This window comes from Melanerpes formicivorus, unplaced genomic scaffold (assembly GCF_026170545.1).
Source record: "Melanerpes formicivorus ecotype bairdi unplaced genomic scaffold, bMelFor1.0.p_v2 SCAF_23, whole genome shotgun sequence".
Lineage (NCBI taxonomy): Eukaryota > Metazoa > Chordata > Aves > Piciformes > Picidae > Melanerpes > Melanerpes formicivorus.
This window is the reverse complement of record NW_027142375.1, coordinates 4,927,168-4,942,418: the sequence shown is the minus strand read 5'-3', so window position 1 is coordinate 4,942,418 and position 15,251 is coordinate 4,927,168. Positions and strand designations below refer to the sequence as shown.

The following is a 15,251-nucleotide window of genomic DNA, read 5'->3' as shown; positions in this document are numbered from 1 at the left end:
TTTGCCCTGGTCTTGAAGCTACTGTTTGTCCTCTGGGCTCCTTGCCCACACATACTGTGGTGGAAATGTCTATGTCCTAATGCCTTCCCACTCTGCTTGCAGCTGTTCCCCTCTGGAAGGCAGGGGAAGTCTGTCCTTGAACCCCCTCCAATTAGGAGAAGCCTGCAGGGGTTGAGCACTTGCACACAATGAAGGACTCCAAGATCTAAGCATGAGGACCTGCTGTGGACAGAAAGCAGCAGCAGCAAGGAACAAGGTATGCTGAAAGCAGGTTTCAACAGATAGAGAATCACCTGTCATATTGGACAGCCAGTTTGAGCAAAACAAAAACTACCCCTAGGGCACTAAAGGTCTAAAATGGAAACTTCTTTAGCTCCTTGGTGTATAGACCTACTGCATCATAATCCAAATCATCTTAATAATAACCAATTGCATGTATTGTCCCCTCCCTGATGACTGCTTTATTTGTTCATTTCTTAGTATGATCATAGTCATTTGCTTACTGTCACTTGCTTGCTGCAAGTGTCATTTGCTTACTGCAGCTGACTGTTCCTGTTATTTGTGCATTGTCATTCATGGATGCAAATAAATAGCCTAATGATCCTATCAAAGAGCAGCACGGAGAGGCAACATATACTGGGAAGCAATCCTATTACCCAGCATGTGCTGGTTGAGCAGATGGAAGGGACGAACATCCACCAGCAAACAGGACTTTTATTTCAACAGCATTCTGGCTTGTGCTAACTTCACCTCACTGGGATGCTACAGTTTGTTTTCCTTCCCCAGCTTTGCCCAGCACCCCAACAAGCAAGGGAGTCACAGATTTACCCAAGCACAGGGGAGCTGGAAATCCACACAGCCTTTTATAGAAATATGTGGAAAAAATACCAAATCTAGTGAGTGTTAACATGCAGCAAGAACATTGACACCAACACTGAAGTCCACTGGGGATAGTTTCTTCCTAAGAAACAGCTTTGGAAAGAAAACCATTTCCCACATAGTGTTTTCTGGTCATTTGTTTTCCTTTGTCCTCTCCTGTTTTATTGCTGCGTGAGATAGCTCTTGTCAGGAGAATCTAGCCAGGCGGCAAGAGCTGCCAAATTACAGAGACCTCAGGTTTTTCACAGTTGTTCTTTTCACTGCTGGACCCTTCTAAAGCAGATGAGATTGAATTAATATGTTTTTACTGTATTTGTTCCTCTGCTCTGCTGTTTCCCATGGCCTAGAAGAGGAAGTCTGACTGCCAAGTGTTTTCTCATTTTGTTTAATCTGATACAAAAGGTCAGCTCAAGTATCCTTTTGGTATTTGCTCTAGAGCCGAGTATAATAGGTGGCAACCCCGAGAAGAATGCATGTTGCTAAACTTCAGCAATGTTTGGGTTTTTAGATGCAAACAGATGTTTCCTTTTGGTAGCTTCATTTTCCGTGTGATAGTCCAAGAAGTAGAATGGGTGTAATCAAATCCCAGATGAGCATTTTCCAGAAATTAATTAGTTTTATACACTGCATCTCAGATTATAAGGATAAAACTTCACAGTGAAGTGAAATAGATCAATAACTGATCTGTTTCCTCAGAATTATGTTTAAATAGACTGTCCATTCTTCTTAATATTCACAGCTAAGGGTTTTTTTGCAGCAGAAGCAGGAAAACAGAAAGACTGGCTCACATTCAGGTCAGATGTAGATCCACTAAAATGAGTAAAAACTGGGCTGGCCTTGGGATCCATTGTGCTACACCAGTTTGGCGTAGTGCATTAGAGGACACAGTCTCAAGCTGTGCCAGGGGAGGTTTAGGCTGGAGGTTAGGAGGAAGTTCCACACAGAAAGAGTGATTGCCCTTTGGAATGGGCTGCCCGGGGAGGTGGTGGAGTCACCATCACTGAAGGTATTTAGGAGGAGACTTGACGGGGTGCTTGGTTGCATGGTTTAGTTGATTAGGTGGTGTTGGATGATAGGTTGGACACGATGATCTTGAAGGTCTCTTCCAACCTGGTCTATTCTATTCTATTCTATTCTATTCTATTCTATTCTATTCTATTCTATTCTATTCTATTCTATTCTATTTACACTGAAGAAACAATTTTAGGATTAAAAATTAAATCAGGAGTAAAAATCAAAGCAACTGTGGGTTTACGCTGTAATCCTGTAGTCTACATTTGTTAGCAATATATAATAAACACAGTATTAGTTACATCCCTGCTGTCCTCCAAAACAATCCCTCTTGCAAAGTGGTAATTACCTTAAGGCAATTTTAAATGGATAGTTAATAAAGTCTTCCTGGGTACACTGAGAGAGCTTCAGTCCTTGCAGGAAAATACATCCAATTCCAAGATTTTTCAGGTCACAGTATCACCAAGGTTGGAAGAGACCTCAAGGATCATCAAGTCCAACCTGTCACCACAGACCTCATGACTAGACCATGGCACCAAGTGCCACGTCCAATCCTCTCTTGAACACCTCCAGGGACGGTGACTCCACCACCTCCCTGGGCAGCACATTCCAATGACAAACAACTCTCTCTGTGTAAAACTTCCTCCTAACCTCCAGCCTAAACCTCCCCTGGCACAGCCTGAGACTGTGTCCTCTTGTTCTGGTGCTGGTTGCCCAGGAAAAGAGACCAACCTCTGCCTGTCTACAACCTCCCTTCAGGTAGTTGTAGAGAGCAATAAGGTCACCCTTGAGTCTCCTCTTCTCCAGGCATATAACCCAACCAACCAACAAACAGAACCCCCTAACAAAACAAATAAACTAAAATATCAAAAAAACCCAAATCTGTCCTGGCAGTTAGAGTTTGGCTGTGTTTGAAAGGCTGGGAAAACGGAATTCCCTGTTTCAAAAGCCATTGTCCATCTAAAGGCCCAGGAGCTTGGAGCTGATTTTCTATGGTGCTGTAAGTGAAAAGGTGAAATGTAAAAAGCTGCAAATGAGAAGGGCAGCAGTTTTACAGTTACGGTTGTGCTGTTTGGAAGTGTAGGTGGTTTTAGCAGGTCTCATAAAAACATCTGGTCAGGCTGAAGTTCTGGAACTCCTTAGGTGCAATTGCAAGTGCAAATATAAATAACAAACAACCCCAAAATGTGAGTAAGTCAGTATCACTACAAGCTAGCAGTTTGGAATTCATTAGTGGTTTCCACCTGGGACATATTACAAATACCTCTAAATAAAATATATGAGAGAGTGTTTTAACTGAATGAAGTGTATCCAGTTGCATGTTACAGACACCTCAAAGAGCTGTTAACACCTTCAGCAAAGTGACAGTTACTTCAATCTGTGCTGACTTTAGTTTTACAGAGGAAAAGTAAGGAGGTTTTGTCTCAGAAAATGACAGGGGCTTTTTTTTTTTGATGATGCCTTCAGTGGGAAACCTGTTTATAACTCTCCAGTTATGAAATTAGCTTATGTCAAACATGTTATAGAACAAATAACATTCTTAGCCATTCCAGTGAAATAGATGCCGACTCTGAACCTCCATTCCAATTTGAGCCACAGAAACGGGAATGTCATTAGTTCGCACTGGACCACTGCAGTCTCAGGTTCTTAGGGATACATTTTGGCAGGAAAACCAGAAGGCTCTACACTTCCCTTTGTGCCAGCAGAATAGTACCAGTGGGGTCCCACTGAATGATTACCACAAGTCATAAAATAACTTCAGTTTAAGCAGTACTTACTTAAAATTCATGTACTCCTTCCTTATCTGAGAGCAGACTCTATTTCAAATGGCTGTTATCTCTTATTTCGAACCAGATAGAATGACACCCCCCAAAAAAACCTCCCATTACACAGAAGTTTTAAAAATGAGGTAAGAAAAAACAAACAACTGAGTGGATAGCAGGCTGAACAGAATGTTCCTAATCTGTTCAATAAAATGCAAGTGCCAGTGAGTAAGATGCTAGAAGGAGGTAGTGCAGTACCAATCAGAGCAGTGAGGGAGAAGGCACAAGCAGCGTGGCAGGGCTGTACAGCAAGGATCCCAGCACCTGCACCAGGTTTACAGGAACTACTGGCAAGTTTAAGATTTGTTGGCACATTTACTACTTCCTTAATTTTCACATTGAACTCTGTGAGCACAGTAAGCTCTGAGTTCTGCCACTCTTGCACTATAAAGTTGCAACAGGTTGCAAAATTTGCTGTTACTACCTAATGCAGGTGTGCTGCTGGGATAAAGAAAAGTGAAGGGTTTGACAAAATATTTTAAACAAGCAGATCCTTTTCTTCTTCTTCTTTTCTAAAATTAACACTGAATCTTAGAGCACAGATCTACAACATAATGAACTTCTTTGCTATAGGACTGTTATTGATAGGTACTTACATTAAGAGTCTTGAAATCACTCTCACAGAGTGAAAACAGAAGAAGGATCAAGCTGTAGTGGCACAAAAAATGACATGTTAGAGCATCTGCTGTATGTATGGAGCAACACTCCAAGTTGTCTCATAAGTCTAACATATGATCTTTGTCTTACAGTGTACTTGTTCAAGATTTAGATCATGACATAGTAAAGGCAAATAAACCATGTTATACTTCAGTTATAAATAAAACAAGTTGTTGGTTGTTGTTTTTTTTTCCCCTGAAAGCATGCTTGTTCTAAGTATGTTCCTCTAGAGGGATATTATTTATGACCTTACATCTGATAGGTGTCACCACTGAATTCTCTCCCTTATTTCAAATTGTTTACAGTAGTCAGATATGGGCTGTGACTGTACTAAGTAACTCAATATTTAAACTGAACTTTAACTTGGACTGCACTGGAATAGGCTGCTCAGAGAAGTGGGGAAGAAGTCACATCCCCGTGTGCATGTGGTGATTATGGACGTGGCTTAGTGGTGGACTTCACAGTGCAAGGTTAACGGTTGGAAGGGATGATCTTAAAGGTTTTTTCCAACCTAAACAATCCTATGATTATCTGTCTGTGTGTGTTCTTTCTCTGTTATATGTAGCCAGGCCTTTTCGTAACTTTTAAATAACTTCTAAATATTTACTGCAGCTAAACAAACAGAGACTGAACCAGTAACAATGAAACAAATTGCACATGTGAGAAGTTGAAGGCAAGGGGAAAATTCTGGCTGACAGGATCTTTGCCAACAACCGCACAAAAAGTTTATCTGCTTGAAATTCAGGTCTCATAATCCAGTCCCTTTTTTTTCTCATCTCACATGGCAAAATCAAATTAACTGGATTAGACCAGACTGATGCATAAGGTGCTATTTTACAGGCATACATTTGCCATAGCAAAGAGGCACAGCTGTGGCCCAGCGTGGCTGTTTTGCTGGTCATCCATTGTCACAAAATACACTCCTCCATTCACAAGCTCTGAGCACTTGCTACATTACAAAGTGGCATACATGCTGACTGACAGATTGCTTTAATGTTTGGTTCAGATTCTCTCCTGCTACAGGTTCCACATGGGCTGATCTCCAAAGAGCAGGCTTTTGAAATACTGAATATATAAAACCAAAAATTAAAGATGTGTTTTTAAAATATGTTTGTCTGAACAGGAGCAAAAAAAAAACCACCAACACTTTGGTGAAGTAAGTAGTAGCATATTTATCTGAAGTGAAGAGACACCATTTAAAGGATTAGCTAAGCTCTGCTACTTTGAACAGTACCCCAATTTTCTTCGTGGCATGGCATGGCATGGCATGGCATGGCATGGCATGGCATGGCATGGCATGGCATGGCATAGAATAGAATAGAATAGAATAGAATAGAATAGAATAGAATAGACCAGGTTGGAAGAGACCTTCAAGACCATCCCGTCCTACTTATCATCCAACACCACCTAATCAACTAACCCATGCAACCAAGCACCCTGTCAAGTCTCCTCCTAAACACCTCCAGTGATGGCAACTCCACCACCTCCCTGGGCAGCACATTCCAATGGGCAATCACTCTCTCTGTGAAGAATTTCTTCCTAACATCTAGTCTGATCCTCCCCTGGTGCAGCTTGAGACTGTGTCCTCTTGTTCTGGTACTGGTTGCCTGGGAGAAGAGACCAACCCCCACTTGGCTACAACCTCCCTTCAGGTAGTTGTAGAGAGCAATAAGGTCTCCCCTGAGCCTCCTCTTCTCCAGGCTAAGCAACCCCAGCTCCCTCAGCTTCTTTTCATCAGGTTGAAATCACCCATGAGAACAAGGTCTGGCAAGCTTGAGACAGCCTCTAGCTGCCTATAGAATGATTCATCAAGTACTTCACCCTGGTTGGGTGGTCTACAACAGACTCCAACCAGGATGTCTGCTTTTAATAATTTTCTATGTGGGGACCTCCTCATCCCTGGACAAATATCTTATGTCTATGATATAAAATTATTACACATAGATTATCAAATCACAGCATCACAGTATCGCCAAGGTTGGAAGAGACCTCGAGGATCATCAAGTCCAACCTGTCACCACAGACCTCATGACTAGACCATGGCACCAAGTGCCACGTCCAATCTCCTCTTGAACACCTCCAGGGATGGTGACTCCACTACCTCCCTGGGCAGCACATTCCAGTGACGAATGACTCTCTCAGTGAAGAACTTTCTCCTCACCTCAAGCCTAAACCTCCCCTGGCATAGCTTGAGACTGTGTCCTCTTGTTCTGGTACTGGTTGCCTGGGAGAAGAGACCAACCCCTTCCTGGGTACAACCACCTTTCAGGTAGTTGGAGAGGGCAATGAGATCACCCGTGAGCCAGGCTAAACAATCCCAGCTCCCTCAGCCTCTCCTCATAGCGCTTGTGCTCAAGGCCTTTACCTTTAAAAATGAGATCCACATCACACTATAAATACTCATAGATTCTCTTTCGAATGTCATGATTCTTCACTAGTAAATATTTCATATGTTTTTAGGCAGTTTTCTTCCAGCTTTTTATTCATACTCCATTATTCATTTTAATTCTTGCAGCCTTATTTGTAAGAGCAAACAATATATAGACTTCTTTAAAAAAACCACCAAACCAACAATTTACCAAGGAGTATCTGTATAATCAAATGATTGCATGATGATATTAAGATAAATATTTGTAGTTAAACACAATTGACTTTTTTTTTTCCCCTACAGGAATTTAATTTCTATGGGAATTAAAGCATGCTCTTGAGAAAACTCAACTTTTTATGGAGAAAAAACACAACAGCAGTATTTGGACAGGCTGCCAAAACTATGCTATATTTAGCAAGGAGCAAAAAAAAACCAGCAACCCAACAAATCCAGCATCCAGCACTCAAACAAGTTTCCTTACATTTATTCCCTACTTAACAACAAATCATATTATGTATCAATATTTGTGTAGCAACTCACTTCAAAAGAGTTGTACAGATGAAAAGCCGTATGAGGAGAGACTGAGGGAGCTGGGGTTGCTTAGCCTGGAGAAGAGGAGACTCAGGGGTGACCTTATTACTCTCTACAACTACCTGAAGGGAGGTTGTAGACAGGCAGATGTTGGTCTCTTCTCCCAGGCAACCAGCACCAGAACAAGAGAACATAGTCTCAAGTTGCACCAGGGGAGGTTCAGACTGGATGTTAGGAAGAAATTCTTCACAGAGAGAGTGATTGCCCATTGGAATGTGCTGCCTGGGGAGGTGGTGGAGTCACCATCATTGGAGGTGTTCAGGAGAGACTTGATAGGGTGCTTGGTTGCATGGTTTAGTTGATTAGGTGGTGTTGGATGATAGGTTGGACGCGATGATCTTGAAGGTCTCTTCCAACCTGGTCTGGTCTCGTCTATTCCATTCCATTCCATTCCATTCCATTCCATTCCATTCCATTCCATTCCATTCCAAAAACAGAGCACATCATTATGTACACATAATTTGATGGATTTGATTTTATTTTTTTTAAGCTTCACTTGTGGACCTCATACAAGATATGGAAACCCTTGGTGTCCAGAGAAACATGAATTAGTGTGAGCAGCCAGGCTTTTGGAAATGAAGTAATATTTCTCTTGCTCACTGAAGGAGTTTCCTGCAAATATATATACTGTCATGAGAAAGAATGATGTTTTGTGGACTTCACCCACCCCAATCTAAATGCAAGTTTACTAGCTAAATAAATATCCTAATGGGGTTGGAGTAGAGTGAGGGGTTTTTTAACTCCCAAGCCCTTATTTTCTGAACCTCTCTCAGGGAAGAGCAGAAAGGAACGTGCACAAGAGATATATATAATTTAGCAGGTCCCTTCCAGGGTAATAACATGGTTCAAATTATGATGGTACTTTAAAAAGGTGGCATCTGCAGTGCAGTGTGAAAACTTAAGATGGCACTGCAAAAAAAACCTGTGTTTGTATAAATCCAACTGTGTTAAAACAGGCTCCAACAGTCAAAGGCTGCTTTTCAGCAAGGGTTTTTCATGCACATGCAGACTTTTGCTGATACCACTACAGCCCTGCTCTCTTCAGATCACTCCTCTCTATCTCTGTGCTGTAATGTCAATCTTTCTAGGTTCTCATACAGAAGTTTTTAAGTGTTTTCAGTTTTGCAGATTAATGATTTTCCAGTAAAGGTTCATCTTCTACATAGAATTTCTGTACAATGTGAATAGTCAAGATTTTCTTGTACTACAGACAAGTGTGCCAAGACCACTCAAAGTTGTTTAAGCAGCTTCCATTATTTGATACTTGACTCTTTTTTCCTGTCAGCCTGTCAGGGGCAGAATGACCTCCCTGCTCCTGCTGGCCACACTGTTCTTGATGCAGGCCAGGATGCCATTGGCCCTCTTGGCTGCCTGGGCACACTGCAGGCTCATAACTACCTCTCCTGGGCTGGAACAAAGAGCCATTTCCATGGCATGCTAGCAAATCTCTAGATGTTTCTATACATTCAGTGACTTCTTATGCTCAATATGACACGCTGGTATCATTCGATTGACACTACTGAACAATCCTCTTCACTAACTTCCAGTGAGCATAAAATACCTACGCTATTCCAAACAACCATTATTTTTTATTCCTCTTATAAAGTATCATTATTGCACTGACATAACAGCATCTCATTAGTCTGTGTAGGGACACTGGTCCACCTGTTGCAGAACTGACCATTTTAATTTAGTGTTTGCACTACACAAACACATTACAACCACAACAGAAAACACAATGTATAGGGAAAAGACCTGAGTATGAATGATGAGGCACTCTCAGCAGTGCTGTGAAATATCAGTGCTAGTAACAGGCAGAACTTGTAGTCAGTCAGTGATTGGATAGTGATGCATTATGAGATACAATCTAAAAGATTAATTTCCTTTCAGCAAGTTGATTTATTGACATAATTGATTATAAACACGTACAGCATCTATGCATCTCCCATTGGAAGAATATCCAGTGATAGAGCTAACGTTAGTGTGATACACAGCTTTAGTCAGTACCCCCCACTGCATTTCTAACAACAAACAATGGTGTATGCCACAGTCATAAACGGCCAAAAGCATCATGGTGTCCAGAAGAACAGAAATGTAACATTTTTAACACAATCAAAATAAAACCTGATCCTGGATTCTTTCGGTTTTAACTGCATCCAACATTGTGCCACTGACAGCTGAGCTTGGCCCCTGATCCTCATTTCATAACCACTGCCTGTCAGAATGAAATCCCAAGGGGCTTTTTTTGCTACTGACGCAAGAATCAAGACATTTTTTTCTCCATTTAAATGGTAGAGATTAAGGCAAACAATCTCTACACTCTCTCCTCCCACTTGAACAAAATTCCTTCAGAACATAAAGTCTTTTCTCTCCATTCAGTCCCTGAACTCCAGCTGAAGGTACCAGTTACTATGGTGTCTTTTGTAAACACTTGTTCATCTGAAAAAAGGGGGGGAAAAAAGAAAGGAAAAAAAGAAAGGAAACCAAAAGAAAACCTCCCAAATTGCTTACATGCAATTATGGTAATAAAAAACTTGTAGTCACGAACACCTCAGGTCAGCAATGAATGCACGACATGGAGACGAATGTCTCCATAGTCCACTAACACTTCCTTCAAAGCTATTCAGTTTCACAAGAGTTCATCTGAGGTCGCACATTAAATTCAGAGGAGCAGAATGGCCTCAACAAAATTTACCAAACTCCCTCTAAAACATTTGCATTTACAGTGCAACCCCTGTTTAGACCTTTTACATTAGCTTATTTCTAGACTACACAAGGAATTATTAATGTAAACTAAACCACCATATTTTGTAGCAACAGAACCACACTCTGTAAATATTTAGGAAAGTCAGAAAGTCCAAGAAAGTAGAGAGCAACTGATCACAACATTGACATTGCTCTAAAAACAACAGTAAAAATCAAATAAAACCCCCCAACCAAACAGACCAAACCAAAACTAACTCATCATATACTACTGCATAAGGGTTTAAGTTTAGCATTACTCACTCAGCTACACAAAACACAGAATCTAGATTAATATACAAGACATGGTTTTATTTCACAGTGAGGTACATAAAGCTTCTAACTTTAGCAGGCTAAGGCCAAGATAGAATTACCCATTAGGATAAAGGTTGTTTCACATTCCTGAAGTATTCTCACCTATTATTGTTTCTGAAGAAAGGCACAAACGTTATTTATCCATCAACAGTTCACCTCTGCATCCACCCGTTTAGAAATGAGGATGGATTACTTGAGGGTCAGTGCTCTGCTGACCATCATGGACCCAGACAACTGCAGCACACATTAATGTGTACAAGTACCAAGCACTTTATTCCATAACAATTAAAAAAAAAGCCTCATTTGTAAACATATTACAAAACTGTTAGTCTTTCCTAGTGGTGTTTGCAATATATTCCTGTAAAACGAACCAGCTGCATTATTGTTTCCCGTTTACAAAATGCTATGAAAACATACTTGCACTCGTTAAATTGCCTCACATTCCGTTTGAGTTACAATGACACAACCTTCAAACTGTCCAGCACAGCACATCCACTTCCAGCCCTTCCGAAGACTCATCGGTTCCTCATCGTTCACCAGTAAAATTAAAAGCTGGTCCTCAGTCCAAATTTTTTCCATTGGAAGAGCTGGTGCCTTGGAAAGGTCTGTTTAAAGTGTCCTCACATGGAGCCAAGACACTCAAACTCGTTCCCCAAAACAATCTGAGAAAAGACACCTGTAAAATAACTACGCTGGAATGTATGGCTCCGGCTTTGTGTATTCCACAGTAGTTCCCGCGGTTGCTCTCCTCATGGTATGGAATGATTACCAGCAGAGATGGAGCATTTGCTTGGCTTGTGTTAGTGACGATTCTGAGAAAACGCTGACGTCTCAGCAGAAGTGCCTAAGCCCATCTCACAGAGGGCATCAGCCTTAGGCTGCAATAAGGGTAGCTGGAAGCAGCGACCGTATCACAGCTCTCCCCCTTGGAAGCAGCAACCCCTCGGGGCCCGCGCCACCCCTTCACAGCCCAGCAGCCACCTCCCCTGGCCGTGCTGACTACAGCTCGCAGCGGCGGACCTCATGGCATTGAAGCATGGAGCACCCACCACCTGCACAGGGCCTGCCGGGAGCCGCAGCTTGGCGGCCTCAGTCGGTGAACCGCTGCAGGAGATGGTCATCGCCGTGGCGGCTGCTGCCGCCGCCGCTGTCTATGAATCGCTCACAGGGAAACTCGATGAGGTCGGCCTCGCTGAGGGCGCAGGCGGCACCGCGGGGCGCCCGGTGGGACTGGAAGCCTGAGAAGTCATTAGAGACGCCGGTGCCCATAGAGCGGAGCGGCCGGCGGGTGGAGTAGAGCTGCCGAACGTGGACAGGGGCCGCCTTCCGCCGTCGCCGCCCTAGCACCTTCTTCCGCAGCAGGCGGGAGCCCCAGGCGGCCAGCGCCGCGAAAAGCAGCAGGGCGTTCACTGCCAGCAGCACCAGGGTGAGGAGCTGCTGATCGGGCCCGCGGGGCCCGCCTGCCGCCGCCGCCGAGCTGCTGTCGGGCAGGGTGACCAGCCCGGCGCAGTGATCCCGCGGCGCCACCGGGCACACGCGGCCGCCGAGGACGCCCTCGATGCATACGAGGTAGGGGGTGTCCGGGCGGAGCTCCCGCAGGGTGGCGACCAGCTCTCCGCGCTCCGGCAAGTAAACGAAGCGCTGGAACTTGACAGCGGCGCCAAAGCGGTCGAAGAGGAGTCGGAACCGTGCCGGCCCTAGCAGGCGGGGGATGCGGTGCGGCCGCACGGCCCACCGTACTGTCACCGAGCTGGAGCTCACCGCTTCCACCGACAGGTTGCAGAGGAACAATTTGTTGAAGTCGCACGGGTCAGACACCAGCGGCACGACCCCGGCGGCCGGCGCCGAGCGAGCCTTGCTTGCCCGCCGAGGCCACGCCGCGCTGGGCGGCACGGCCACCGACGGCGTGGGACTGAACGCCTCTGCCGCGGCCCTCGGCGCCGCCGCCGCGCCCTCGGGCGCCCCCAGCAGGCGAGCGGTGGAGGCAGCCGGTGGCGGCCCGCGGGGCAGCCCTGCGCCGCCGCCGCCGCTGCTGTTGCTGCCGAGCCCGTCGGCGGCCGTCGGTGGCCGGCGCTGCACCTCAGCCGCCGGCGGCGGGGACGCGGAGGATGGGAAGGCACTGTCGTGGCAGGGACCGCCATCTTCCGGCGGCGGCAGCTGGGCGTCCTGCAGGTAGTCGAGGTATTTGCCCGCCAGTGTGGGCGGCAGGCGGCACTGCACGAAGACAGTGAGCAGGCGGCCCTGGGAGTGCCAGGAGCCCAGCCAGTGCTTGAGGCCGCGGAGGCGGCAGTCGCAGCTCCATGCGTTCCCTTCCAGCTCCAGGCGGTAGAGAGTCGGGCTGGAGGCAAAGAGCTCACCGGGGAGGGTCGCCAGCGCATTCTCCCGCAGGCTGAGCTCTCGCAAGCCGCTGAGGCGGCTGAAGGTGGTGGGGTGCAAGGCAGTCAGCACATTGCGGCTCAGATCCAGCACTTCGAGGCTGCTCAGTGGTTCCAGCAGGGCAGCAGGCAGGTGGCTCAGCAGGTTTCTCTCCAGGCGTAGCTCCTTCAGTGAACTCAGCCCCATGAAGGCATCCGGGGCAAGGTGAGCCAGTTTGTTGCCACTGAGTGAGAGCTTTGCCAAGCTGGGCAGGTGCTGGAAGAGCCCCCCTGTCAGCTGCTGCAGGCTGTTGCTTGCCAGCAAGAGAGTGTGGAGGGAGCGCAGTGGCCCAAAGATGTCTGGATGGCGAAGGGAGCTCTGCTTGTTCCCTGAGAGGTCGAGGAAGCGCAGCTTAGCCAGGCCAGTGAAGGCACCACGGCTCAGCCAGCGGATGCGGTTGGATTCCAGGTGCAGGTAGAGTAAGTTTGGCATATCTGAGAAAGTAGAGTCACCCAGCGAGCCCAGCTCGTTGCCATCCAGGCGCAGCTTGACAAGGCTGCTGAGGCCGACAAAGGAAGCAGCACTGAGGCGGACAATCTCGTTGGCGTTCACGTAGAGGATGCGCAGCTTGGCCAGGGTGCTGAGGGTGCCAGGGGCCAGTGCTGGCAGGAGGTTGTTGCCCAGGTAGAGCTCCTCCAACCGACCCAGGCGCTCAAAGGCCTTTGGATGCAGCGAGCGGATCCTGTTGTACTGCAGGTCTAGGCGCTGGAGTCCTGCCAGGCGGTGGAAGTCGAAGGCAGTGATGTTGGCGATGAAGTTGCCCCCGAGGCTGTAGGTGAGGATATCCTGGGGCTCGGCAGCCTTGGGTACCGAGCGCAGGCCTCGGTTGGTGCAGAGGAGGTGCTGGTGCTGTTGGCAGTCGCATGGCTCAGGGCAGATGGGCTCGGCCGGGGGCAGAAGCAGGAGGAAGAGGGGGACAGAGCCCCAGAGCACCCGCGGCAGCACCATCAGTCGGACCCGGCGCGGCGCCTCCATCCTGGGACAAGCCGTGGGCTGCATCCCCCGCTGGCTTTATGTCTTTCCGGCATCCCCTCTTCTCCGCAACTGCTAATCGGCCCCTCCTCTGCTGCGCGGTGGGCTGAGCTCCGCGCCGGGCAGGCAGGCGCGGCGGCTGAAGGTGGCGGTGCCCGTGCCCGGCACCATGGGCTCGCCCGAGACGGCCCGGACGCGCGGCCGGGAGGGCTGCGGGCTGCTGCCTCCCGGGTTCTGCCGCCCCACACGGCCTGCAGTCTGCGGTGGTAGGGCCCGTACTGCCGCGGGGGGCGGGCAGGGATGCGTGCGGCCGGCGGGCTGCGGAGCGGCTGCCCGCTGCTCCGCCGGCTCTCCTAGGGGCGGAGGGGGCGGGCGGAGCGGGCAGGGGGAGAGCGGCGGGCGGAGCGGGGAGCTGGAGAAAGACGAGCTCTGAAAGTTGCCGAAAAAACTCAGCGGAAATTCGTACTTCCCACACTGTGCCCTGGGGGACCGGAGGATCGGATGGAGCGGGGGAGAGGGAGGACGACGCGGCAGGGGGGAAGGAAGCCCGCGGCCGGTCCTGGCTCGGCTCAGCCCTGGCGGCGAGCAGGGGCGCAAAGTGGGAAAGTAGGAATTGGAACCGGCTGTGGCTGCCTCCCAGCCACATGGACTGCAGATAGAGCTGCTCATCGGGGAGGGGGAAGGGAACAAAACTGAACTGGTCGTCGTCTGCCTCTTCTCCCTTAGTTGTTTTATTTGGGTTGTTTTGTTTTCCAAAAATCAGTAGTTACGGCTTACCGCGGTTTAAGGACATTGTTTTAAGCAAACGGTGACCACCTCTAATGCATGATGAATACGAATGAATTTTCGTTCTTTCTCTGCTCTGTTCTGCCCAGACAAAGCTGCCAGTGAAGATGCAGTTGAGCATTGCTCCAGCTCCGTGAGGGGTTTGTCAGCGTGATTAAGATGCTCTTCAAGAGTAATTCTCATCTTAAATAACCCTCTCAACAGCATGCAAGTTCAGAGTGAAAGGAGAGCATTGGAAAGCATACTGAAAACAAAAGAGTCTGCGTACCTCTTCGTTCATGGACTTGCCTTTCCGGTTGATGTGTTTTTGTTTTCCCGAGGTGGTGTTGTCAGTAGGTTAAATAAGTGTCTGTGGGCAGCAGGATATGCCTACATATGACGAGTATATGAAGGTGGTCAAGGGTGATGCAAGAAAGAAGATAATACCCAAAACACTGTGTTGCAAATGTAATAAACACATTGGAAGCTGTGATCATGTGAAGTTGTATCCATAGTAGTATCATAGTAGTATCAGTCAGGGTTGGAAGGGACCACAAGGATCATCTAGTTCCAACCCCCCTGCCATGGGCAGGGACACCCCACACTAGATCAGCCTGGCCACAGCCTCATCCAGCCTGGGCTTAAACACCTCCAGGGACGGGGCCTCAGCCACCTCCCTGGACAACCCATTCCAGGGCTTCACTCTCATGGTG

At 47.3% G+C, this 15,251-nt stretch overlaps 1 protein-coding gene and 1 long non-coding RNA gene across 2 annotated transcripts; one reads left to right on the top strand and one right to left on the bottom strand.

The window, feature by feature from the left end:
* Nucleotides 1–9,208: 9,208 nt before the first annotated feature.
* On the bottom strand, nucleotides 9,209–14,101 carry TRIL (TLR4 interactor with leucine rich repeats). The gene has a single exon (XM_068152373.1). It carries the CDS (start codon nucleotides 13,798–13,800, stop codon nucleotides 11,476–11,478), a length of 2,325 nt encoding a protein of 774 aa, XP_068008474.1. The 5' UTR covers nucleotides 13,801–14,101; the 3' UTR covers nucleotides 9,209–11,475.
* Nucleotides 14,102–14,193: 92 nt separating this feature from the next.
* On the top strand, nucleotides 14,194–15,031 carry LOC137448149 (uncharacterized). Its single transcript, XR_010988990.1, has 2 exons — nucleotides 14,194–14,379; nucleotides 14,649–15,031. It is a non-coding gene; the product is annotated as an uncharacterized lncRNA (long non-coding RNA).
* The last annotated feature ends 220 nt before the right edge of the window (nucleotides 15,032–15,251 follow it).

What these genes read in the sequence shown, in the direction of transcription:
- TRIL (XM_068152373.1), bottom strand. Translation starts at nt 13,800, where the DNA reads ATGCAGCCCACGGCTTGTCCCAGGATGGAGGCGCCGCGCCGGGTCCGA.